General features: G+C 41.6%; 1 protein-coding gene across 1 annotated transcript in view; it reads right to left on the reverse strand.

Moving 5' to 3' along the window:
- Nucleotides 1-26112, reverse strand: part of LOC126094835 (ubiquitin carboxyl-terminal hydrolase 3-like) — a 93752-nt gene that overhangs the window by 1420 nt on the left and 66220 nt on the right. Inside the window, exon 10 of the mRNA XM_049909432.1 lies at nucleotides 13343-13383. Coding sequence (XP_049765389.1) covers nucleotides 13343-13383 — 41 coding nt within the window. The remainder of the gene's footprint in view (nucleotides 1-13342; nucleotides 13384-26112) is intronic.

Consider the following 26112-nt stretch of genomic DNA (forward strand, 5'->3'; position numbering starts at 1 on the left):
GTCTGGATAATGACACTGGCAATTTGGCTGAATTGCGGTAGAAACAGTGGCAAGTGAGGATGAGGATAAACTATGTTCTGGAAGTGAAAAGCCAATCAACTCAACTAACTGTAAGTAGTAAGAAGTACTTTTAGTGACACATACATCTCATCTCAAATCCAATGAAAGTCTAGTCTTAAAATTATGTTGAACTTCTGAAAATTCACTTGTGCACATGATCGAGGGTTAAGTCAATTATTATCTGCAATTTAGTTATATTTATTATTATTTTGGTAGTACTGCTGTTTTACATTGATGACGCATGCCTTGTTTATTTGTTGTTATATCTTTGCAATTTTCAAGCTGCTGGGTTAGTTTTGTTATCGCTGCCATGCTGTTAATCATGGCTGCTCTGCCGTCCATTTGCACCAAAGAAGAACGACGTTCAATGACCCGTTTTTTTGTGGCTGGAAGGCATATCAGGGGCAGAAATTCATCGAAGACTTTTGGTACAGTACGAGAACAGTGTTTTGCCACAATGGAGTATCTACGAATGGATTGAAAAATTCCGAAATGGTCGCACAAGTGTTATGCACGATGAAGGAGCCGGATGACCGAAACTGTCACAAATGAAGAAACCATTGAGTGTTCACGTGAACTGATTCTCTTAGACAGATGATTAACTATTGACGAAGTGGCACATCGTCTGCAAATTAGTCACGGTTCTGCCTACGAAATCATCCACAACAGAACTGGGTTTCATAAAGGTTGTGCAAGATAGGTACCAAAACAACTAACACAACTACATAAACAAACACGCTTAGACATCTGCAAAAACCATTTGGATCACTATGGTAATGAAGGGGACAACTACTTAGACAGAATCATAACTGGTGACGAAACATGGATCCATCATTATGACCTGGAGAGTAAACGGGAGAGTATGGAATGGAAGAGTAAACGGGAGAGTATGGAACGGAAATGCCCAAATTCGCTGTGCAAAAAAGAGTTCAAGACCCAACTGTCTGCAGGAAAACTGATGCTTATGGTTTTTTAGGACACACAAGGTCCAGTACTGGAACATTATGGGGAAAGGGGCACAACAATAAACAGTGTACATTACAGTGAGATGCTTACTGCCAAACTAAAGCCTGCAATTCGAAGCAAACACCGAGGATTGCTGTCAAAAGGTGTTGCGTTGTTGCACGACGATGCCCGTCCGCATACTGCTGTCCACATTGCTGAAATGCTCCAAAAACTCAAATTTGAAGTATTGGATCATCCTCCATATAGTCCCAATCTAGCCCCTTCTGACTATCACTTGTTTGATCCACTCAAACAAGCATTAAGGGGGCGTCGATTTGCCTCAGATGAAGCAATGAAAGAAACGATGCATTCCTGGCTCACAGTTCAAACGAGAACCTTCTTTTATGAGGGCATCAGAAAGCTTGTACAACAATGGACCAAGTGCTTTGAAACACAAGGAGACTATGTTAAAAATGATGTAAGTTTCTTATTTGATTACAATAACAATCTATAACTACTTTGTGGATAATAACTGACTTATCTTTGTACACCAACAGTTACCAGGACCTGTGGACTCAATTAATTACAAATCTGGTTACTGTTGGTCACCAGGCTTAGACACCTAACTCTTAAAATTATTCATAGACAACCTGTAGTACTCAAATCCTCTTATCACAACAGTCGTAATAATGTTACTTTCATTTGCCTAGTACTGACTGTGAAAACTATTCACTTATTACACGTGAGTTACCTCTAGCTACTAACCCACAACCTACACGGAAGAGATATTTTAATACTGCTGGGTCAGAAGTAACTAAATCAGAGACCACAGTGCTTCTGAGCCATGGCAATGGCTCCTTATTGATTCTTGCCTGCCTTCCATAGTCGTATGTATCTATGGTGGCACATTTCCCCTGCGTGTATCAATTCTCCTTGTTAAGCAACACCTCTGGCAGTGCAACAAGGAGGCAGTGGAACCTGGTGAGAGCCAGTACAACAAGGGCAAGCAAACAGCTGGGTATGGTGAACCAGAACAACCAGTGGTCTCAACTACCAGCGGCAGCTATGTGTCTCAGGCTCTTGTTTTGGTCATGGCCTTGGTGTTTCTCGCCTGTGGCAATTTTTGGGGAGAAAGCATCCTCCTGTAGGAATTCCATTTATCTTGATGTCGTATGTGTCTATGGTGGCACATTTCCCCTGCTTGTATCAATTCTCCTTGTTAGGCAACACCTCTGGCAGTGCAACAAGGAGGCAGTAGAATATGGTGAGAGCCAAGTTGTATACTCCCAGCTTACTTATTTGTTACATAGTTTAATTATTAATTTCTTTGCGTGTTTTTGGGTACTTGCATTGTTTAATTCATAAATTTCTGGGGTATTATAGTATTTGAGAGTTGTAGCATCGCATTTTAGTACCTGAATAGCGTAAATTCACGTAGTCGTTTGTCTTCTGTTTTTGTTTTGAACGGCCAGTGTCGGTGGGTCACAGCCAGTGTGCTCCCTGCTGCCGTTGGATAAGCAGCTGCCAGCAGCAAGTCGTATACTCCTAGCTCACTTATCTGTTACATAGTTTTGTATAGGAGGTGTAATTTCGAGTTTTAGTTACTGTAATCGTAAATTCAGGCAGATTTTAGTGCAGTTGTTAGGTATTTGTACAGGTTAGTTCATTCATTCATTCGTGTTCCCCTTGCGTTATTTAGGCATGGACTCGTGTTTCAGTAATGTTGTTCAACATCGATTCGAATGGACAGGGACTGTGATTGCTGTGTTCGGATGAGGGCCGAGTTGGCATCCCTTCGCTCACAGCTGTAGGCCGTGCTGACTTCAGTCTCGCAGCTTGAGGCTGTTGCCAATGGGCACCACTGCGGGGAGTTGGACTTGGGTATCACGGAGATTTCAACCTCGTCCAGTCTGTCCTCAGATTGGTCTGCCGCTGTGGTTGCCCCGGTTGCTGCCCGCAGTGGGCTGAGCCCTCGGCTGTGGTTAATTGGGAGGTCGTTCCAAGGCGTGGCAGGCAGCAAAAGACGTCCCCGGAGGCTGATCAGAAAGCCTCCCCGGTGCGTCTGACAAACAGGTTTCAGATACTGTCTCTGGCTGAGCCAGATGCAGCTGCCTGCCCTGTTTCAGAGGATGATTCTCAGCCTTCGAGGTCCAAGCAATCGCAGAGGGTGGGCTTATTGGTAGTTGAGAGCTCCAATGTTAGGCGCGTAATGGGGCCCCTTAGGGATATGGCGGCTAAGGAGGGGAAGAAATCCAGTGTGCACTCCGGGTGGAGTCATTCCTGATGTGGGAAGGGTCCTTCCGGATGCCATGAAGAGCACAGGGTGCAGCTAGCTGCAGGTGGTGGCACATGTCAGCACTAATGACGTGTGTCGCTTTGGATCTGAGGAAATTCTCTCTGGATCCAGCGGCTATCTGATTTTGTGAAGGCTGCCGGTCTTGCTTACGAGATGCAGGCAGAGCTCACCATCTGCAGCATCGTTGACAGAACCGACTGCGGACCTTTGGTGCAGAGCCAGGTGAAGGGTCTGAATCAGAGGCTCAGACGGTTTTGCGACCGTGTTGGCTGCAGATTCCTTGACTTGCGCTGTAGGGTGGTGGGGTTTCGGGTTCCGCTGAATAGGTCAGGAGTTCATTACACTCAGCTGGCGGCTACACGGGTAGCGGAGGCCGTGTGGCGTGGACTAGGCGGTTTTTTAGGTTAGAAGGCCTCGGGAAAGTACACGGTGGGCTGCAATCTCAAAGGGTACATGGCAAATACAGGACGCGCTTGGATCAAGGAACAGTCGGAATTGTAGTTGTAAACTGTTGCAGTTGTGCTGGGAAAGTCCCTCAGCTTCAAGCGCTAATAGAAAGCACAGAAGCTGAAATCGTTGTAGGTACAGAAAGCTGGCTAAAGCCTGAAATAAGTTCTGCAGAAATTTTTATGAAGTCTCAGACGGTGTCCAGGAAAGATAGATTAGGCAGATTTGGTGGTGGAGTGTTTGTGTCTGTCAGTAGTGGTTTATCTTGTAGTGAAGTCGAAGTCCGTGCGAATTGGTATGGGTGGAGGTTATACTTAACAGACGAAATAAGTTAATAATAGGCTCCTTCTACCGACTCCCAGACTCCCACGATATAGTTACTGAACAGTTCAGAGAAAATTTGAGTCTCATAACAATTAAATACCCCACTCATACGGTTATAGTTGGTGGGGACTTCAAATTTCCCTCGATATGTTGGCAAAAACACTTGTTCAAAACCGGTGGTAGGCAGAAAACATCTTCCGAGATTGTCCTTTCTTCGAAAATTATTTCGAGCAGTTAGTCCACGAACCCACACGAATTGTAAACGGTTGCGAAAACACACTTGACCTATTAGCCACAAACAATCCAGAGCTAATAGAGAGCATCATGACTGATACAGGGATTAGTGATCACAAGGTCATTGTAGCTAGGCTCAATACCGTTTCTTCCAAATCCACCAGAAACAAACGCAAAATAATTTTATTTAAAAAAGCAGATAAAGTGTCACTAGAAGCCTTCCTAAGAGACAATCTCCATTCCTTCCGAACTGACTATGCAAATGTAGACGAGATGTGGCTCAAATTCAAAGATATAGTAGCAACAGCAACTGAGAGCTTCATACCTCATAAATTGGTAAGAGATGTAACTGATCCCCCATGGTACACAAAACAGGTCCGAACGCTGTTGCAGAGGCAATGGAAAAAGCATGCAAAGTTCAGAAGAACACGAAATCCCGAAGATTGGCTAAAATTTACAGACGCGTGAAATTTGGCACGGACTTCAATGCGAGATGCCTTTAATAGGTTCCACAACAAAACATTGTCTCAAAATTTGGTAGAAAATCCGAAGAAATTCTGGTCGTATGTAAAGTACACAAGCGGCAAGACGCAGTCAATACCTTCGCTGCGCAGTGCCGATAGTACTGTTACCGACGACTGTGCCGCTAAAGCGGAGTTATTGAACGCAGTTTTCCGAAATTCCTTCACCAGGGAAGACAAATGGAATATTCCAGAATTTGAAACACGAACAGCTGCTAGCATGAGTTTCTTAGAAGTAGATACCTTAGGGGTTGCAAAGCAACTCAAATCGCTTGATACGGGCAAGTCTTCAGGTCCAGATTGTATACCGATTAGATTCCTTTCAGATTACGCTGGTACATTAGCTCCCTACTTAGCAATCATATACAACCGCTCGGTCACCGATAGATCTGTACCTACAAATTGGAAAATTGCGCAGATCGCACAAGTGTTTAAGAAGCGTAGTATGAGTAATCCATCGAACTACAGACCTATATCATTGACGTCGGTTTGCAGTAGGGATTTGGAGCATATACTGTATTCAAACATCACTTCGAAGGGAACGATCTATTGATACGTAATCAGCATGGTTCCAGAAAACATCGTTCTTGTGCAACGCAGCTAGCTCTTTATTCGCACGAAGTAATGGCTGCTATCGACAGGAGATCTCAAGTTGATTCCATATTTCTAGATTTCCAGAAAGCTTTTGACACCGTTCCTCACAAGCGACTTCTAATCAAGCTGTGGGCCTAAGGGGTATCGTCTCAGTTGTGCGCCTGGTTCTTGATTTCCTGTCAGGAAGGTCGCAGTTCATAGTAATAGATGGCAAATCATCAAGTAAAACTGCAGTGATATCAGGTGTTCCCCAGGGAAGCGTCCTGGGACTTCTGCTCTTCCTGATCTATATAAATGACCTGGGTGACAATGTGAGCAGTTCTCTTAGGTTGTTCGCAGATGATGCTGTAATTTACCGTCTAGTAAGGTCATCCGAAGACCAGTATCAGTTGCAAAGCGATTTACAAAAGATCGCTGTATGGTGTGGCAGGTGGCAGTTGACGCTAAATAACGAAAAGTGTGAGGTGATCCACATGAGTTCCAAAAGAAATCCGTTGGAATTCGACTACTCGATAAATAGTACAATTCACAAGGCTTTAAATTCAACTAAGTACCTGGATGTAAGAATAACAAACAACTTCAGTTGGAAAGACCACATAGATAATATTGTGGGGAAGGCGAGCCAAAGGTTGCATTTCATTGGCAGGACACTTAAAAGATGCAACAAGTCCACTAAAGAGACAGCTTACACTACACTCGTTCGTCCTCTGTTAGAATACTGCTGCGCAGTGTGGGATCCTTACCAGATGGGATTGACGGAGGACATCGAAAGGGTGCAAAAAAGGGCAGCTCGTTTTGTATTATCACGTAATAGGGGAGAGAGTGTAGCAGATATGATACGCGAGTTGGGATGGAAGTCATTAAAGCAAAGAAGTTTTTCGTCGCAGAGAGATCTATTTACGAAATTTCAGTCACCAACTTTCTCTTCCGAATGAGAAAATATTTTGTTGAGCCCAACCTACATAGGTAGGAATGATCATCAAAATAAAATAAGAGAAATCAGAGCTCGAACAGAAAGGTTTAGGTGTTAGTTTTTCCCGCGCGCTGTTTGGGAGTGGAATGGTAGAGAGATAGTATGATTGTGGTTCGATGAACCCTCCGCCAAGCACTTAAATGTGAATTGCAGATTAATCATGTAGATGTAGATGTAGAACTGCCGATGTTCCAACCTGGACTTTCCATTGTTAGTATCATTTTGACACAATGCCAAATTGTAAAAACTCTCAAATTATTTGCTCACTATGCAGCCAAACTACAGAAATGTATGATCACTCGATGATTACCATGAAATGAATGAGCTGAACATTATTTCCTCTTGTGTTACTGAACGGATGCTCTCTGGACACATGAATGCAAGAAAATGTTCATAGCAAACAGAAACAAACAAATAACGTTAGATTTTTGATGAACTTCTGGAGCCAGTTACATCATTTAAGTATTTTGCATGTAATACAACATGGCAATAAGAAAGGCAGCAAACATGCCAATGAGTACAAGCAAGGGCATATCTAAATGACACAGTATTGCTTCAGTATTTGGAATCCTCATCAAGTAGGCATGACAGCAGGCACTGAAAGAATTACAAGTGCACAACTAAGATCGTAATAGATAGTTATATACCATACAGAAGGTTAACATAAATACTGAGGAAATAAAAATAGAAATGGCCAGAAAAAAGTTAAGGCTGTTCTTGAGAAACCCTGATTTATACATCTGATATTCCAGGTGCAACAATTCAGTTGGCTCCATCCTATCTCATACATATGAAACTGGAACAGCTCCCATAATCTGATTTATTAATCACCCAATCATACCTAGTTTAATGACTATGAAGTCACTTCTTCATGTGAAAAATGGATGAACCATAAATTGTGATTAGATTTCCTTGATGGTAAATAATAGATGTCACCTATCTGACTGCTCGAAAGAGACGTAAAAAAAAAAAAAAAATACACCCACTAGCCATAAAGTCCCCCCAATGAACCATAGACCTTGCCGTTGGTGGGGAGGCTTGCGTGCCTCAGCGATACAGATAGCCGTACCGTAGGTACAACCACAACGGAGGGGTATCTGTTGAGAGGCCAGACAAACGTGTGGTTCCTGAAGAGGGGCAGCAGCCTTTTCAGTAGTTGCAAGGGCAACAGTCTGGATGATTGACTGATCTGGCCTTGTAACAATAACCAAAACGGCCTTGCTGTGCTGGTACTGCGAACGGCTGAAAGCAAGGGGAAACTACGGCCGTAATTTTTCCCGAGGGCATGCAGCTTTACTGTATGATTAAATGATGATGGCGTCCTCTTGGGTAAAATATTCCGGAGGTAAAGTAGTCCCCCATTCGGATCTCCGGGCGGGGACTACTCAAGAGGATGTCGTTATCAGGAGAAAGAAAACTGGCGTTCTACGGATCGGAGCGTGGAATGTCAGATCCCTTAATCGGGCAGGTAGGTTAGAAAATTTAAAAAGGGAAATGGATAGGTTAAAGTTAGATATAGTGGGAATTAGTGAAGTTCGGTGGCAGGAGGAACAAGACTTCTGGTCAGGTGACTACAGGGTTATAAACACAAAGTCAAATAGGGGTAATGCAGGAGTAGGTTTAATAATGAGTAGGAAAATAGGAATGCGGGTAAGCTACTACAAACAGCATGGTGAACGCATTATTGTGGCCAAGATAGATACGAAGCCCACACCTACTACAGTAGTACAAGTTTATATGCCAACTAGCTCTGCAGATGAAGAAGAAATTGAAGAAATGTATGATGAAATAAAAGAAATTATTCAGATAGTGAAGGGAGAAGAAAATTTAATAGTCATGGGTGACTGGAATTCGAGTGTAGGAAAAGGGAGAGAAGGAAACGTAGTAGGTGAATATGGATTGGGGGGAAGGAATGAAAGAGGAAGCCGCCTTGTAGAATTTTGCACAGAGCATGACTTAATCATAGCCAACACTTGGTTCAAGAATCATAAAAGAAGGTTGTATACCTGGAAGAATCCTGGAGATACTAAAAGGTATCAGATAGATTATATAATGGTAAGACAGAGATTTAGGAACCAGGTTTTAAATTGTAAGACATTTCCAGGGGCAGATGTGGACTCTGACCACAATCTATTGGTTATGACCTGTAGATTAAAACTGAAGAAACTGCAAAAAGGTGGGAATTTAAGTAGATGGGACCTGGATAAACTGAAAGAACCAGAGGTTGTACAGAGTTTCAGGAAGAGCATAAGGGAACAATTGACAAGAATGGGGGAAAGAAATACAGTAGAAGAAGAATGGGTAGCTTTGAGGGATGAAGTAGTGAAGGCAGCAGAGGATCAAGTAGGTAAAAAGACGAAGGCTAGTAGAAATCCTTGGGTAACAGAAGAAATATTGAGTTTAATTGATGAAAGGAGAAAATATAAAAATGCAGTAAATGAAGCAGGCAAAAAGGAATACAAACGTCTCAAAAATGAGATCGACAGGAAGTGCAAAATGGCTAAGCAGGGATGGCTAGAGGACAAATGTAAGGATGTAGAGGCTTATATCACTAGGGAAAAGATAGATACTGCCTACAGGAAAATTAAAGAGACCTTTGGAGATAAGAGAACCACTTGTATGAATATCAAGAGCTCAGATGGAAACCCAGTTCTAAGCAAAGAAGGGAAAGCAGAAAGGTGGAAGGAGTATATAGAGGGTCTATACAAGGGCGATGTACTTCAGCACAATATTATGGAAATGGAAGAGGATGTAGATGAAGATGAAATGGGAGATACGATACTGCGTGAAGAGTTTGACAGAGCACTGAAAGACCTGAGCCGAAACAAGGCCCCCGGAGTAGACAACATTCCATTGGAACTACTGACGGCCTTGGGAGAGCCAGTCCTGACAAAACTCTACCATCTGGTGAACAAGATGTACGAGACAGGTGAAATACCCTCAGACTTCAAGAAGAATATAATAATTCCAATCCCAAAGAAAGCAGGTGTTGACAGATGTGAAAATTACCGAACAATCAGTTTAATAAGCCACAGCTGCAAAATACTAACACGTATTCTTTACAGACGAATGGAAAAACTAGTAGAAGCCGACCTCGGGGAAGATCAGTTTGGATTCCGTAGAAATACTGGAACACGTGAGGCAATACTGACCTTACGACTTATCTTAGAAGAAAGATTAAGGAAAGGCAAACCTACGTTTCTAGCATTTGTAGACTTAGAGAAAGCTTTTGACAATGTTGACTGGAACACTCTCTTTCAAATTCTAAAGGTGGCAAGGGTAAAATATAGGGAGCGAAAAGCTATTTACAATTTGTACAGAAACCAGATGGCAGTTATAAGAGTCGAGGGGCATGAAAGGGAAGCAGTGGTTGGGAAGGGAGTGAGACAGGGTTGTAGCCTCTCCCCGATGTTATTCAATCTGTATATAGAGCAAGCAGTAAAGGAAACAAAAGAAAAATTCGGGGTAGGTATTAAAATCCATGGAGAAGAAATAAAAACTTTGAGATTCGCCGATGACATTGTAATTCTGTCAGAGACAGCAAAGGACTTGGAAGAGCAGTTGAATGGAATGGATAGTGTCTTGAAAGGAAGATATAAGATGAACATCAACAAAAGCAAAACGAGGATAATGGAATGTAGTCGAATTAAGTCGGGTGATGCTGAGGGAATTAGATTAGGAAATGAGACACTTAAAGTAGTAAAGGAGTTTTGCTATTTGGGGAGCAAAATAACTGATGATGGTCGAAGTAGAGAGGATATAAAATGTAGACTGGCAATGGCAAGGAAAGCGTTTCTCAAGAAGAGAAATTTGTTAACATCGAGTATAGATTTAAGTGTCAGGAAGTCATTTCTGAAAGTATTTGTATGGAGTGTAGCCATGTATGGAAGTGAAACATGGACGGTAAACAGTTTGGACAAGAAGAGAATAGAAGCTTTCGAAATGTGGTGCTACAGAAGAATGCTGAAGATTAGATGGGTAGATCACATAACTAATGAGGAAGTATTGAATAGGATTGGGGAGAAGAGAAGTTTGTGGCACAACTTGACCAGAAGAAGGGATCGGCTGGTAGGACATGTTCTGAGGCATCAAGGGATCACCAATTTAGTATTGGAGGGCAGCGTGGAGGGTAAAAATCGTAGGGGGAGACCAAGAGATGAATACACCAAGCAGATTCAGAAGGATGTAGGTTGCAGTAGGTACTGGGAGATGAAGATGCTTGCACAGGATAGAGTAGCATGGTGAGCTGCATCAAACCAGTCTCAGGACTGAAGACCACAACAACAGCCATAAAGTGACGAGCACGAGGCAAGATGTGTTGTGCTGATGTCCTTGACATTTCACCTGGGGTGTCCTCACTCCGCCTTGCTGGGTTTTGTCGTACCTCATGCATTCTGTCATTTTACGGATGACAAGTGCATTTTTTTGTATGCTAATTTCAAGCAGGATGATAGGCAGTCTATTATTTACCCTCATGGAGATCTAATTACAATTCAGGTTCACCTGTTTTTCACCTGCAGATGTCATGATGGTCAGTGAACTAGTTGCGATTATGGGATTAGTAAATCCAATTCTGGCAGTAGTTGCATTTTTTTTTTTTTTTTTTTTATTAGTTGAAATACATTACTGCAGCTGTGGTTGTCCTACATACCACGTTATTTGCAACCAGGAAGTTATCTATCTCAAACATTTAACTGAAGAAAATCAGCCGCTGTGCTGACTAAATCAGAAACCAGAACAGCTTATTTCTGGACACTGTATAGTTGGCACCTAAAAAACTCAAATTTTGTGATAAAGAGAATGTAGATATGAATTCTGCCACAACATGTGGTTACCTAATAACTGCTATTACACAGCAAATTGTATCCAGATGAACTATTTTACTGGATATAGTTTGAAACTGCCGTATTTTCCGCATGTAAATATAGAAAATGTAATGTATTTTTGGCTGTAGGTCTTTTGAACATCACCTGGTGAAGCTCAATGTTGGTGCAAGAACATGTCTGCGACACAGAATGTGAATGAACGTAAGTATGTACTGGCATGATTGGAGTCTTGTTGATTGTCAATGGCTTAATGGTCTCAATACACATGGTATAACTCAACGAAGGACTCAGGCATGGATCTATTATCTTACAAGAAAGAAGGTATGTTTGCTGGCTACCTAAAGCTCAAAGTTAGAACTATCAATATGTTCACATGCAACCCAACTTCTGAAAGACAAAAACCGAATTTAAGAGACCGTTTCTTGCTGCCATGTTTATACAGGGTGACACAGAGAAACAGGAACATTTCCACAATCCAATAAAACTAGAACTGATGAAGGAAAGAAATTGCATTCATAGTAATTGAAACCTTACAACTTAGCCATTTATGAAGCATTGATGGCATTTATAATTTTTAAAAGTTACATCTTTTACATGGTGTCACCCTGTATGAATACATCCATAAAATCTGCTGTTGAGATTCCTAATTGACCGCTGCAACATCTCAGCTGAGATATTGTGAATTGCATCCCGAATTCTCTGTTTCCACTCATCCAGGGTTCTTGGTCGAGTCATGTAGACTTTGCTCCTGAGGTAGCCCCACAAGAAAAAAAAAAAAAAAAAAAAAAATCGCAAACAGATAAATGTGGCGATCTAGTGGGCCAGGGAATGTTACCGAATCGTGAGATCACACAGTTGCCATCCAATTCTTGGACATATGCCACTGATTGCCGTGCAGTTTGCGATGTCACTTGGTCCTGCTGAAACCAGGCTTCTTGAACGTTTGGAAAGTTGTTCAATGCAGGTGTAACAAAAGTTTGTAACGTCTCCACGTAACGACTGTCATTGATAGTTATTGAGTTTCCCTGTTCATTTGTGAAAAAATACAATCCGACAACCCCATGTAATGAAACATCACACCATACTGCCACTTTACTAGCGTGTGAAGGGCACTCATGAATGTCACTAGAATTTGCGTTTGCCTCAGTAACGGTAGTTCCGTTTATTCACATAACCTGTGAGATGAAAATGTGCCCTCATCTGACATCCACAACTTGTTTAGAAATTCATAGTCATTGCTTATTTTTGTTATCATTTGTTGACAGAATCCTAATCGTAACCAGTAATTGTTGTCCTTCAATTGTTGCACCATCTGTAGTTTGTATGGAAGAAATTTTAAATCAAGATGATGAATTCTGTGAACACTCTCCTAGGACATTCCAACTACTGCTGCTTGCTTACGAATTGAACACCATGGACTCCGTAAGAAAAACTCGCATACAACATCAATGTTCGCTGGAGAACACACATTTCTTGGTCATCCTATTGGTTTCTTCTTGACGGCAGATCCAGTCTCTTCAAAGTTATTACAAAGTTATTAATTCAACATTTCATCGCGTGTTTCGATGGAATGGCATCATGACGAACAGAACCATCCTGAATTATAAAAATGTCGAAACTCCCTCTGTGCCAACATTTTATAAAACATTTTTATGGCTAACGCATACTGTTGTCCATTCCACTGATCCGTAGTTACTGAAACGGCGGACTGTTTACTCACTAACTGTTACGAATTTGCAGTGGTGCCACCTGCCCATGGCTGCCGCTACCAATTTCAACATTCCCGTTACTCTGTATCACCCTGTATGTTAAGGGCTGAAGCAGTTTTGGTACACTGGTAAAATAGTGCATGTGGAAATCTTGAAAGGCTGACATGGCAAGAAGCCACAATTTCTTCACATTAGTATGAAATGTATATTTAAGTTTATAGGCCACAATTTTATTAGCATACACAGGTAGACAAATAAATATAACTTGTCTTTAAATTATAGTTGACTGACCGTACAGTCCAATTAATCTTTTTAATTTACTGCAAAAATCTTGCTAACCCATTAGCAATAATAAAATGTGAGACATAAGAAAAAAAAGGGTAATTCAGTATATTAACAGTAAATGCGCTTACCGTCGTTGACTGCAAATGCCGTGTAGTGACCAGAGCCAGCACTGAAATGAAAACACATTATGTAGGTGAAAAATTCTTTTTACAATTAGCAGAAACTCTAAAACAAATCTTCAACAGCAGAAATCTCAGAGATTATTACATAAATAGTCAGAAGTATCTGTAAAATTCAGCTCCTGTTACTACTCGATCTATGTAAAAATAGCTGCAACTTATTAGTAATCACCCTCATCTTTTTCTAAATTACAACACACAATAACTTTCATTTATGTTGGCTCTATTCCTTTATTTAATTCTTCTTTCTTTTGCTAACTGGTTTATGTTATTCTGTCTTTGCTTCCACATTATCTTTCCTTGTGTGTGTTAGACACACATTCACACTCCAAATATTTGTAGTATTTCACACGTAAGAGCAGTCCTATAACACTGCCCTCAGCTCTTAACAAGTTAACAAGAAACACACATGTAGGATGGTTTGCATGTTTTCACTCCCTCTAAAGAAAGGTTATAGAAGTAAGAAATGTCAAGCATTTTCCAATATAACTCCTAACTCCTTTTTTGCAAGTGAGTTCTAAATCAGCATCAACATATGCTACCTTCAGGCATTAATGCCAGTTCTCAAAGTATTGCACCTTTCTTTTGTCTATAAGTTTTTCCCTGCAATATACTGAACATTTCCCATTGTGTACACATTTTGAACTGTACCAAATATTGAGATTCACTGTGACATGTCATTTCAGAACTGAAGACGCCAGTACCCAGGATTTTCACATACAGGGTGATTATAATTACAGTTAAATTTTCGAAACACTTTAGAAATAAACATCACTGGTCAGAATGATGTCAAATTGCAATGGAATATTATCAGAGAAGGGTGAAAACATATGGCAGAAGAAAAAAAAAAAATAGTGTGAAAATTGATCAATAGACGGTGCTGTATGTGTCAGAATATGTAAATGAAAACACCTGCCATGTGTACAACCCACTGATGGTATAAACACGTCGGATATGCGACTTTTACTTCCTTTCATGTCTGCGACATTCGCCATGACTGTCTCAATGCAGGACTGCACTCTGCTTGTAAAGCTGTATTACAAGAATGATGACTGTGCACGTATCGCTCTGCAGAAGTTCCGGGCACTGAAGGGTTTGAAAAAAGGCTTTGTTCCAATGACTGCTGTGGGTCTGAAGAACATGATTCCGAAATTCAAAAACTTGGGTTCTTTTGGTGTGCAAACTGGTAGATGGAGGAAACTAATTGATTCGACGTCAGTGGAAGCACTGGCCACAGCAAAGTAGGAGAAGACAAGTGGTTTTATGCAAACGTGTGGTACACGATGAATTGCCTGAACATTAGACATACCTGTGAACATGGTGTGTAAAACCCTACAAAACATCCTTCTTTGCTATCCATTCAAAATTACCCATGTGCAGAAGTTGCTTTCTGCTGACCTGCCAGCAAGAGAGACCTTTGCTTTAGAATTTCTTGCTCGCATGGAAGTGGACAATAATTGGTCATGGAAGATTTTGTGGACAGACAAAGCCCACTTCTATCTGACAGGATATGTCAATACACAGAACTGTCGAATATGGGCAACGGAAAATCCACAAGTGAATCAACCAGTATCACTTCATCCTTAAAAGGTCCCTGTGTGGAGTGGGTTTATGGCATAATTTATCATAGGGCGGTATTTTTTCGAAGAGACAGATGCTTCCGGTCCTGTTACCTGTATCGTCACTGGTAAGCGGTATGAGTGTCTTTTGCACAGCCATGTCATTCCAACTCTCCAACAGTGTGGACAGTATCATTTTAATGCAGGATGGCCTACCTCCACACATCGCACATCCAGTTAAGCAGCTGCTGAAGCAGTCTTTTGGAAATGCTTGAATTATCAGCCGCCATTTTCCTATAGTCTCGCCGTCCTGATTACCTGATCTTGATCCATGTCACTTCTGGCTGTGGGCCTATCTGAAAGATGTTGTGTTCAGTGTTCCGATTGCAAACTTAGCTGCACTTAAGGCACGCATTGCGCAACACATTCTGAACGTGACCCCGGAACACTTCGATTAGTTGGAGCACACTGTTTCTCAATTTCAACTTGTTGCAAAATACTGTGGACAACATACTGAACATGTTTTGTGCCAGTCACATGGAAATTAATAATCCGATCTGATTTTGACTGATGCTTTTTATGCGGTTTTTGATCCCAGGACAATTAAAAGCCAATGTGAGTGATGTTTTTTATGCTGTTTTTGGCCTCAGGACAATTAAAAACTGATTTTCCCATCCGATGTAATATGTCCTTGCCATGGTGGATGGGCTTATGTAACTAACAGTATCACACCAGTACATCCATGCACACTGAGTGGTACAGTTTGTTTAATGTCCAATGTACACCTTAGGCATTGTTGTATGATTCATCATCTGTAGTTGATCGCTATTAAATTATGATGCTTACAGCGCAATCTATTGCTGCATTTTGCAATTTTATTTTTCATCTGCCATACATTTTCCCCCTTATCAATAATATTCTGTTGCAATATGACGTCATTCTGAACAGTGGTGTTATTTCTACAGTGGTTTGAAAGTTTAACTTTAATTATAATCACCCTGTACATCAGAACTCTCATTTGCAGTTGTTCTGCTGGCTGATCACTTAGTTTGTGTTATCTGTCTCAAGGTCTACTGTTCAGCAGCTTTTTTTCCTTTCATGCTGTTACAGTGACCACCGAAGATGCTTCACAATGTATCTAAATCCAATCCAATTGATCTAAATATACAAAATATCTAAATATATCTAATACAGTAGCCAGAGACTTTATGTACCCTATGTAAAATTTCAACTGTGGAAGAGAGATCTAAAAACGAAGATTACAATTACCGAAAGTGTTAACCCTTTCTCTTAGTACTATTAATGCAGGATGTTATAATCCGCAAGCAATACCTCTTTCCTCTCTGATGAAGAACATGTATGTTTCTGAAAACTAGGTTTAGTATTTTTTCAGGGTGTATACGCGGACAAGGACAAAAAATTTCCGGATTTTTCCCGGTTAAAAATACACCTTCTCCCGGGTGTAAACACACCTTTTCCGAGTTAAGCAACAGTATATTTTCCCTCAGAACTGCAAAACTTATCAATCCTTTGAATGGTTATGGTTTTATACATGGGCGTAGAATTTCCCGGCACTTTAGAAAACGAAACTTAGGGAAAAAGACGTTTTGGAAATATCTTTGATGTGCAGCAACATGTACGCTGCTTGTTTTCGTATTACGAAAGTATACATTGGAATTCCACTAAACACCGCATGTTACTTTCCAAATCATTAAAATCGAGATTGCGATGCACTTTTGTAAGCTAATCATAGCTCATCTCACGTGATCTCGCCAGCCAATGACAGCGGATTTTCAGAGCATAGGACACATGATGTAGTCAGCTAACAGCAACATCACTGTTAAGTAGCACGAACATACAAACAGGGAAAGTTAATAGTTTAAATTAATGTACATAGTGTTGCTACAAGAAAAGCAAAGCTTTCACATATAAAATTGGTCTCCAAGCTTAATAAGCTGCAAGACAAGCTAAGCTTTTGCATATAATATTGATCTTTTTTGCGCCTGTTATACTTTAAGATATATCACACAAATGTGCTAGTAAAATTTTTAATAATGACATAAATGTCTGATTTTCAGGGTTCGAAATTCTTCTAAATGGCTCGTCATCAAAGAGTTGATTTTTAAACGAGAGTCAAACGCCCTCTGATTTAACAAATTCATGGTGCATTCTCGCACATAGTTCAACTTACGTAAAAGTATATTTACTTTGCAAGAACACTTTTCAAACAACCATTCACAATATTTTCCCGCGACCTGTTAGAAATAGGTTCGTTTCAGCAGTTGCCAGAGAGCACAGATAACATAAGAAACGACACTGCGTTTGCACACCTACCAAGACGTAAGAAGCCTATATGTACGTATGTGTAAAACATTAAAAGATCACACATTATGTCATAACAGAAACAAGACATAAGAGGATTCTGCAAGAGCATCAGAATTTAGTGAACCATACTAAAATGTGCACATTTAAAGTGCATATTTGAAGTGCACATTTGTATGTTCAGATTTTCAATGAAGTAGACCTCAAGCCAATATCAAGCTTTTCAGTGTGGTTTTCGGAATGTAAATTTTCTTGGAGCACCAATTCTGTATTATATCATGTTTGGTTCTTTATTGTGGCAAAATATCATATGTGCTACAAGATGAAAACGTGCACTTGAAATGCAGCAAACAGTACTGTGGAATTAAACAATTCGTTTCAAATACATTGACTGCTTCTGCAGAAAAGGTTCATTAGCAAACAGACAAAAATAACTTCACTGTTCTGCAAGATGATTAATGCTTGACTGTCAGAAAGGTGGAAATAAAATAAAATCTGAAACTAGTTACATATTTTAGCCCTCCGTAATTATGTGAATGTATTTTAATTCACTTGATAGCTCCCGGCCACAGATATCGGTTTTGTTTTCATTTGACGTGAGGGTAAACGAAGGGGAAATGGCAAAATCACTAAATGTAAACACGGGTCACGTGTTTCTCTGCGCATCAGCCCCGGATCTACGATATTTGCGAGCCAGGTCAATACTAAAAAAAAATTGAATTTTCAAAAATATGTTGATCTTGTGGCTCACATCTCTCTGAAAAGTCTGAAACATAAAACACACGTGTTCGAGGAATTGTAAGACATGTAATTTGGTCTTAAGGGTGCCAAAGAGCAGTGCCACGCCTCTTCACACAACATTCTTCTATAGCACGTCACTGTATTTCACTCTGTGGAACTGAAACGTGTACATTTTGTAATGGATGCCATCAAACCTACACAGGACAGTGGAAATTGAAATATCCTGTGGTGCCTCCCCTGCTCCTAGTCGGCCCGTTTGACAGCCTGCCCCCCCCCCCTTTAACGCAATTAATAGCCAATGGGATTATTTGTAATCGGGAGAACAAGAACTCTTCAGAAAATTTGCAGTCTTAATTGTCTATTAGCTAATAACTTGCTGTTTCCTGTGACATAAAATAAATATAGGATACATAAAACCAATAATGACAAGAGACAAGCAAGAAAGTACACATTTCTTCAACCTTAGCTCCTAGCATTTTTTTCTCTCTAATCCTGCTACAGCTTTACATGGCGTGCTTTCCTTTCTGCGAAACAATCATAAAAGTCCGTCAAACGTTTTGCCACATGAAACATTGAAATGTTATGTTGTACTGGTCTTCAGTCCTAAGACTGGTTTGATGCAGCTCCAAATTGAAAAGCACGAGTAATTTGGCGATCAGAATACCCATTCTGCCAGAAAACAACCTTAAGGTGATCAAACTCCTGTTTAAAGTTATCGGAATCCGAAACAGCATAAGCCCTTTTGACCAGTGTGCGTAAAACTCTCAAGCGTTGATATTGTGGATGACAACTTGTGGCATGTAGGTAGCGGTCTGTATGCGTAGGTTTTCGGTATAAACTGTGACCCAAAGTCCGATTTTCTTTCTTATGTACTAAGACATCCAAAAAAGGTAATTTGCCATCTTTTTCAATTTCCATCGTAAATTTGATTCGTGGATGAAGGCAGTTAAAATGATCTAAAAATCGATGAAGAGATTCCATTCCATGTGGCCAAACGATGAAAATATCATCCAGTATCTCAAAAAACATGGTTTAAGAGATGTCCTAAGTGCCATTGTTATTGTTGTTGTTGTCATCTTCAGTCCTGAGACTGGTCTGATGCAGCTCTCCACGCTACTCTATCCTGTGCAAGCTTCATCTCCCAGTACGTACTGCAGCCTACATCCTTCTGAATCTGCTTAGTGTATTCATCTCTTGGTCTCCCTCTACGATTTTTACCCTCCACGCTGCCCTCCAGTACCAAATTGGTGATCCCTTGATGCCTCACAACATCTCCTACCAACCGATCCCTTCTTCTAGTCAAGTTGTGCCACAAACTTCTCTTCTCCCCAATTCTATTCAATACCTCCTCAATAGTTATGTGGTCTACCCATCTAATCTTCAGCATTCTTCTGTAGCACCACATTTCGAGAGCTTCTATTCTCTTCTTGTCCAAACTAGTTTTTGTCCATATTTCACTTCCATACATAAACTTTCAGAAACAACTTCCTGACACTTAAATCTATACTCAATGTTAACAAATTTCTCTTCTTCAGAATCACTTTCCTTGCCATTGCCAGTCTACATTTTATATCCTCTCTACTTCGACCATTGTCAGTTATTTTGCTCCCCAAATAGCAAAACTCCTTTACTATTTTAAGTGTCTCATTTCCTAATCTAATTCCCTCAGCATCTCCCGACTTAATTCGAAATGTTATATAATATTGAAAAAGCTGTTAATACGAATAATACCGGTGTGGTTTCTCGATCTGATTACATCTATTTTGTCACTGTCAGCTAGATAAAATAAAATAGGACTTTCTAATATTGCAGCAATTTTGTAACACACACCAAATAAATGAGACTGTTTTGGCACAAATGGTCATTTTTATAACACGACAAAATATAATTCACGAAGTACCAATATCATATGCCTGTAAGGTATACTACAAGCGAAAAGCTTTATATTAGGAAATAGTTTCACATTTCATTCACACACACAATTTTCTCAAGCACGAGATCGAAAAGTAGTATTAGAAAATTTTTATATAAATTTTGAATTGTCTTATTCTTTCGTAATCAGTGTAATATTCCTGTTTCTTCTCCTTCCTCACCTAACAATCTTGTCATCAAGAATTCTCTAGCTATTCCTGCTATTGTCGAAATCTGTTCGCCGATTAACTTCACAAAACCTGCCAGAATCACAGGTTTAGTTATCTCACGATTATTCTCCGGTTAGGCGTTGTTACGTATTCATACAACACATTTTCCGCGTTACTTCCAGAATAGAGCTTAAGCGGCTGCTAGCGGGGGACTGTACAACTGGTCCTTACTAGTGTAGCGATCTGGCCAAATATTTTCTGTCAATATTTCATTTTCTTGGATACACCCAGAAGTTAATACGTAATCTTTCTTACCTGTTATTCCTGTTAGTCTAACAAAGAGATAGAGGGGCTGGCCAGTACTTACCTCAGCTCAGTACAGCCGATAGATACACACAAAACAAAACACTTTCATTTCCACTCTGGTAGTCTGAATCTGTGGACTTCGCTAGTAATTATAACAACGCTGAACATTTGCTAACGCAATCAACCACATAATCAGACAGCGATTGGCGTTCATCCATTGGCTTTACTCCGCTTAGCTCGTATAACCCCATCCCCTTTTGTCTGTGGAAAGTTTATTTCTAGATGTGAGGAGGATTCTACTGACACAGACATCACATACACATGAACGTATTAAATAATCAACTTATGAGTCATTCAGAAATCAAATTAAAATGTGTTCAGAAACCTACAGGGATGCATTTCAAAATCATATGAATAGTATATTAAAAACAAAGATTCCATGACTTACCAAACGGGAAAGTGCTGGTAGATACACAATAAAAAAAAACACACACAAAATTTCAAGCTTTCGCAACCAACGGTTGCTTCGTCAGGAAAGAGGGAAGGAGAGACAAAGACGAAAGGATGTGAGTTTTAAGGGAGAGGGTAAGGAGTCATTCCAATCCCGGGAGTGGAAAAACTTACTTTAGGGGGAAAAACGGACAGGTATACACACACACACACACACACACACACACACACACACACACACACACATATCCATCCACACATATACAGACACAAGCAGACATATTTAAAGGCAAAGAGTTTGGGCAGAGATGTCAGTCGAGGCGGAAGTGCAGAGGCAAAGATGATGTTGAATGACAGGTGAGGTATGAGTGGCGGCAACTTGAAATTAGCGGAGGTTGAGGCCTGGTGGATAATGGGAAGAGAGGATATATTGAAGGGCGAGTTCCCATCTCTGGAGTTCTGATAGGTTGGTGTTAGTGGGTAGTATCCAGATAACCTGGACGGTGTAACACTGTGCCAAGATGTGCTGGCCATGCACCAAGGCATGTTTAGCTACAGGGTGATCCTCATTACCAACAAACACTGTCTGCCTGTGTCCATTCATGTGAATGGACGGTTTTTGTTGCTGGTCATTCCCACATAGAAAGCGTCACAGTGTAGGCAGGTCAGTTGGTAAATCACGTGGGTGCTTTCACACGTGGCTCTGCCTTTGATCGTATACACCTTCCGGGTTGCAGGACTGGAGTAGGTGGTGGTGGTGGTGGGAGGGTGCATGGGACAGGTTTTACACCGGGGGCAGTTACAAGGGAAGGAGCCAGAGGGTAGGGAAGGTGGTTTGGGAATTTCATAGGGATGAACTAAGAGGTTACGGAGGTTAGGTGGACGGCGGAAAGACACTCTTGGTGGAGTGGGGAGGATTTCATGAAGGATGGATCTCATTTCAGGGCAGGATTTGAGGAAGTCGTATCCCTGCTGGAGAGCCACATTCAGAATCTGATCCAGTCCTGGAAAGTATCCTGTCACAAGTGGGGCACTTTTGGGGTTCTTCTGTGGGAGGTTCCGGGTTTGAGGAGATGAGGAAGTGGCTCTGGTTATTTGCTTCTGTACCAGGTCGGGAGGGTAGTTACGGGATGCGAAAGCTGTTTTCAGGTTGTTGTTGTAATGGTTCAAGGATTCAGGACTGGAGCAGATTCGTTTGCCACGAAGACCTAGGCTGTAGGGAAGGGACCGTTTGATGTGGAATGGGTGGCAGCTGTCATAATGGAGGTACTGTTGTTTGTTGGTGGGTTTGATGTGGACGGACGTGTGAAGCTGGCCATTGGACAGGTGGAGGTCAACGTCAAGGAAAGTGGCATGGGATTTAGAGTAGGACCAGGTGAATCTGATGGAACCAAAGCAGTTGAGGCTGGAGAGGAAATTCTGGAGTTCTTTACTGTGAGTCCAGATCATGAAGATGTCATCAATAAATCTGTACCAAACTTTGGGTTGGCAGGCCTGGGTAATGTAGAAGGCTTCCTCTAAGCGACCCATAAATAGGTTGGCATACGAGGGGGCCATCCTGGTACCCATGGCTGTTCCCTTTAATTGTTGGTATGTCTGGCCTTCAAAAGTGAAGAAGTTGTGAGGCAGGATGAACCTGGCTAAGGTAATGAGGAAGGAGGTTTTAGGTAGGGTGGCAGGTGATCGGCGTGAAAGGAAGTGCTCCATTGCAGCGAGGCCCTGGACGTGTGGGATATTTGCGTATAGGGAAGTGGCATCAATGGTTACAAGGGTGGTTTCCGGGGGTAACAGACTGGGTAAGGATTCCAGGTGTTTGAGAAAGTGGTTGGTGTCTTTGATGAAGGATGGGAAACTGCATACAAAATCTGCCAAGGTAATCCCATTCCTGATGTCCAGGCGGAGCTTCAACGAATCCTCAGAACCTTAGGCCCCCTACAAAACCTTTCACCTGACTCCATCAACCTCCTGACCCCAACGACACCTCGCACTCATACCTTCTACCTACTTCCTAAAATTCACAAACCCCAACATCCCAGCTGCCCCATTATAGCTGGTTACCAAGCCCCCACAGAACGTATCTCTGCCTACGTAGATCAACACCTTCAACCCATTACATGCAGTCTCTCATCCTTCATCAAAGACACCAACCACTTTCTCTAATGCCTGGAATCCTTACCCAGTCTGTTACCCCTGGAAACCATCCTTGTAACCATTGATGCCACTTCCCTATACACAAATATCCCACACGTCCAGGGCCTCGCTGCAATGGAGCACTTCCTTTCACGCCGATCACCTGCCACCCTACCTAAAACCTCTTTCCTCATTACCTTAGCCAGCTTCATCCTGACCCACAACTTCTTCACCTTCGAAGGCCAGACATACCAACAATTAAAGGGAACAGCCTAGGCCTTCGTGGCAAACGAATCTGCTCCAGTCCTGAATCCCTGAACCATTACACCAACAACCTGAAAACAGCTTTCGCATCCCGCAACTACCCTCCCGACCTGGTACAGAAGCAAATAACCAGAGCCACTTCCTCATCCCCTCAAACCCATAACCTCTCACAGAAGAACCCCAAAAGTGCCCCACTAGTGACAGGATACTTCCCGGGACTGGATCTGACTCTGAATGTGGCTCTCCAGCAGGGATACGACTTCCTCAAATCCTGCCCTGAAATGAGATCCATCCTTCATGAAATCCTCCCCACTCCACCAAGAGTGTCTTTCTGCCGTCCACCTAACCTCCGTAACCTCTTGGTTCATCCCACCTAACCTCCGTAACCTCTTGGTTCATCCCTATGAAATTCCCAAACCACCTTCCCTACCCTCTGGCTCCTACCCTTGTAACCGCCCCCAGTGTAAAACCTGTCCCATGCACCCTCCCACCACCACCTACTCCAGTCCTGTAACCCGGAAGGTTTACATGATCAAAGGCAGAGCCACGTGTGAAAGCACCCACGTGATTTACCAACTGACCTGCCTACACTGTGACGCTTTCTATGTGGGAATGACCAGCAACAAATTGTCCATTCACATGAATGGACACAGGCAGACAGTGTTTGTTGGTAATGAGGATCACCCTGTAGCTAAACATGCCTTGGTGCACGGCCAGCACATCTTGGCACAGTGTTACACCGTCCGGGTTATCTGGATATTACCCACTAACACCAACCTATCAGAACTCCAGAGATGGGAACTCGCCCTTCAATATATCCTCTCTTCCTGTTATCCACCAGGCCTCAACCTCCGCTAATTTCAAGTTGCCGCCACTCATACCTCACCTGTCATTCAACATCATCTTTGCCTCTGCACTTCCGCCTCCACTGACATCTCTGCCCAAACTCTTTGCCTTTAAATATGTCTGCTTGTGTCTGCATATGTATGTGTGTGTGTGTGTGTGTGTGTGTGTGTGTGTGTGTGTGTGTCCTTTTTTCCCCTAAGGTAAGTCTTTCCGCTCCCGGGATTGGAATGACTCCTTACCCTCTCCCTTAAAACCCACATCCTTTCGTCTTTGCCTCTCCTTCCCTCTTTCCTGATGAAGCAACCGTTGGTTGCAAAAGCTTGAAATTTTGTGTGTGTGTGTTCGTGTGTTTTTTTATTGTGTCTATCTACCAGCTCTTTCCCGTTTGGTAAGTCACGGAATCTTTGTTTGTAATATATTTTTCCCATGTGGAATGTTTCTTTCTATTTTATTCATATGAATAATAGATATGACCAATGTGCACTGGATGCTAGGCACTTTGTGAAACAAAGTTTTTTCCCCCTCAAGAATATGAATTTGGCGTCCCCTTTTCCCAGTAGCATCTGGCTGCTTGCTGCGACCTCTTGCACTGCCAACAGCCACATTCCTGTAGCCAGAAGCGGGAGAATCTACTACTCAAATGCGACTCAACTGCGCATGCACAAAAGCCCCCTCTTAACTGCTAAAACAAATCTAATGTAAATAGTCGTGAAGTGATGCTCATCGGAGGCAATTCGTTGGTATGAAGCATTGCATAGTCTTCCTAAAGCTGTTGGCAGAAGCTTGCATGAGCACTGCGAGTCGTCATCGTCGTGTATGGCGCATTTCCTTTGCAATTTGAGTTATTTTCGTTTTTTTCTCTCGTTTATGTTTTATTGTTGAAGTATTATTCTGCAGTAATATCCTTTGGTAGAGTGTCGGTTCTTACCAGTCAAAATTACAAAAATTTAATTGATAAATAAAACAATAAAAATTTCCAGAATTCTCTAAAATTCCCGGGTTTTCCCCTGTTTTCTCCCAGATGAAAAAATTCCCAGGTTTTTCCCAGATCTTCCGGTTGTCTCGGATTGTATACAACCCATTCTTACTTTTAAGTGTTTCTACTGGCAACTTCAGTTATCTCGCTAATGAATTTCTCTTCTTTGCGGAGATAACCTAAATTACAATACAGTAATTTTACCCCTTAAATGTTAAGTACTGGTAGACCTAAACATTATAAAAACATGTTAAATGCACTTTCAATGTACGCCATTATTCTGATGGATTGCAACTGGATGTTGTGCCTAATAATATGGAACAAAAAAGGACTCAACAGTTGTCTTCCCTGTTTCGAGTCAGACAGCCATCTCACTTGAAAACATTTTGTCTAACATCAAAAATTAAGGAAGTCGGTTGTGCAATGAGGGCTATACAGGGCGAGTCACGTAACGTTACCGCTGGATATATTTCGTAAACCACATCAAATACTGACGAACCGACTCCACAGACCGAACATGAGGAGAGGGGCTAGTGTAATTGTTTAATACAAACCATACAAAAATGCACGGAAGTATGTTTTTTAACACAAACCTACGTTTTTTTTTTTTAAATGGAACCACGTTAGTTTTGTTAACACATCTGAACATATAAACAAATACGTAATCAGTGCCGTTTGTTGCATTGTAAAATGTTCATTACATCCGGAGATATTGTTACCTAAAGTTGATGCTTGAAACCTCCGACGTTCAGTTGCGTGTTGTAACAAACACGGGCCACGGTCGGCGAGCAGCATCTGCAGGGACATGTTTACGATGACGACCGTGTATCTCCTGATCTTACACCTCTGGACTTCTTTCTGTGGGGTACGTTAAAGGAGAATGTGTACCGTGATATGCCTACAACCCCAGAGGATATGAAACAACGTATTGTGGCAGCCTGCGGCGACATTACACCAGATGTACTGCGGCGTGTACGACGTTCATTACGCCAGAGATTGCAATTGTGTGCAGCAAATGATGGCCACCACAATGAACATCTATTG

This window comes from Schistocerca cancellata, chromosome 8, assembly GCF_023864275.1.
Source record: "Schistocerca cancellata isolate TAMUIC-IGC-003103 chromosome 8, iqSchCanc2.1, whole genome shotgun sequence".
NCBI lineage: Eukaryota > Metazoa > Arthropoda > Insecta > Orthoptera > Acrididae > Schistocerca > Schistocerca cancellata.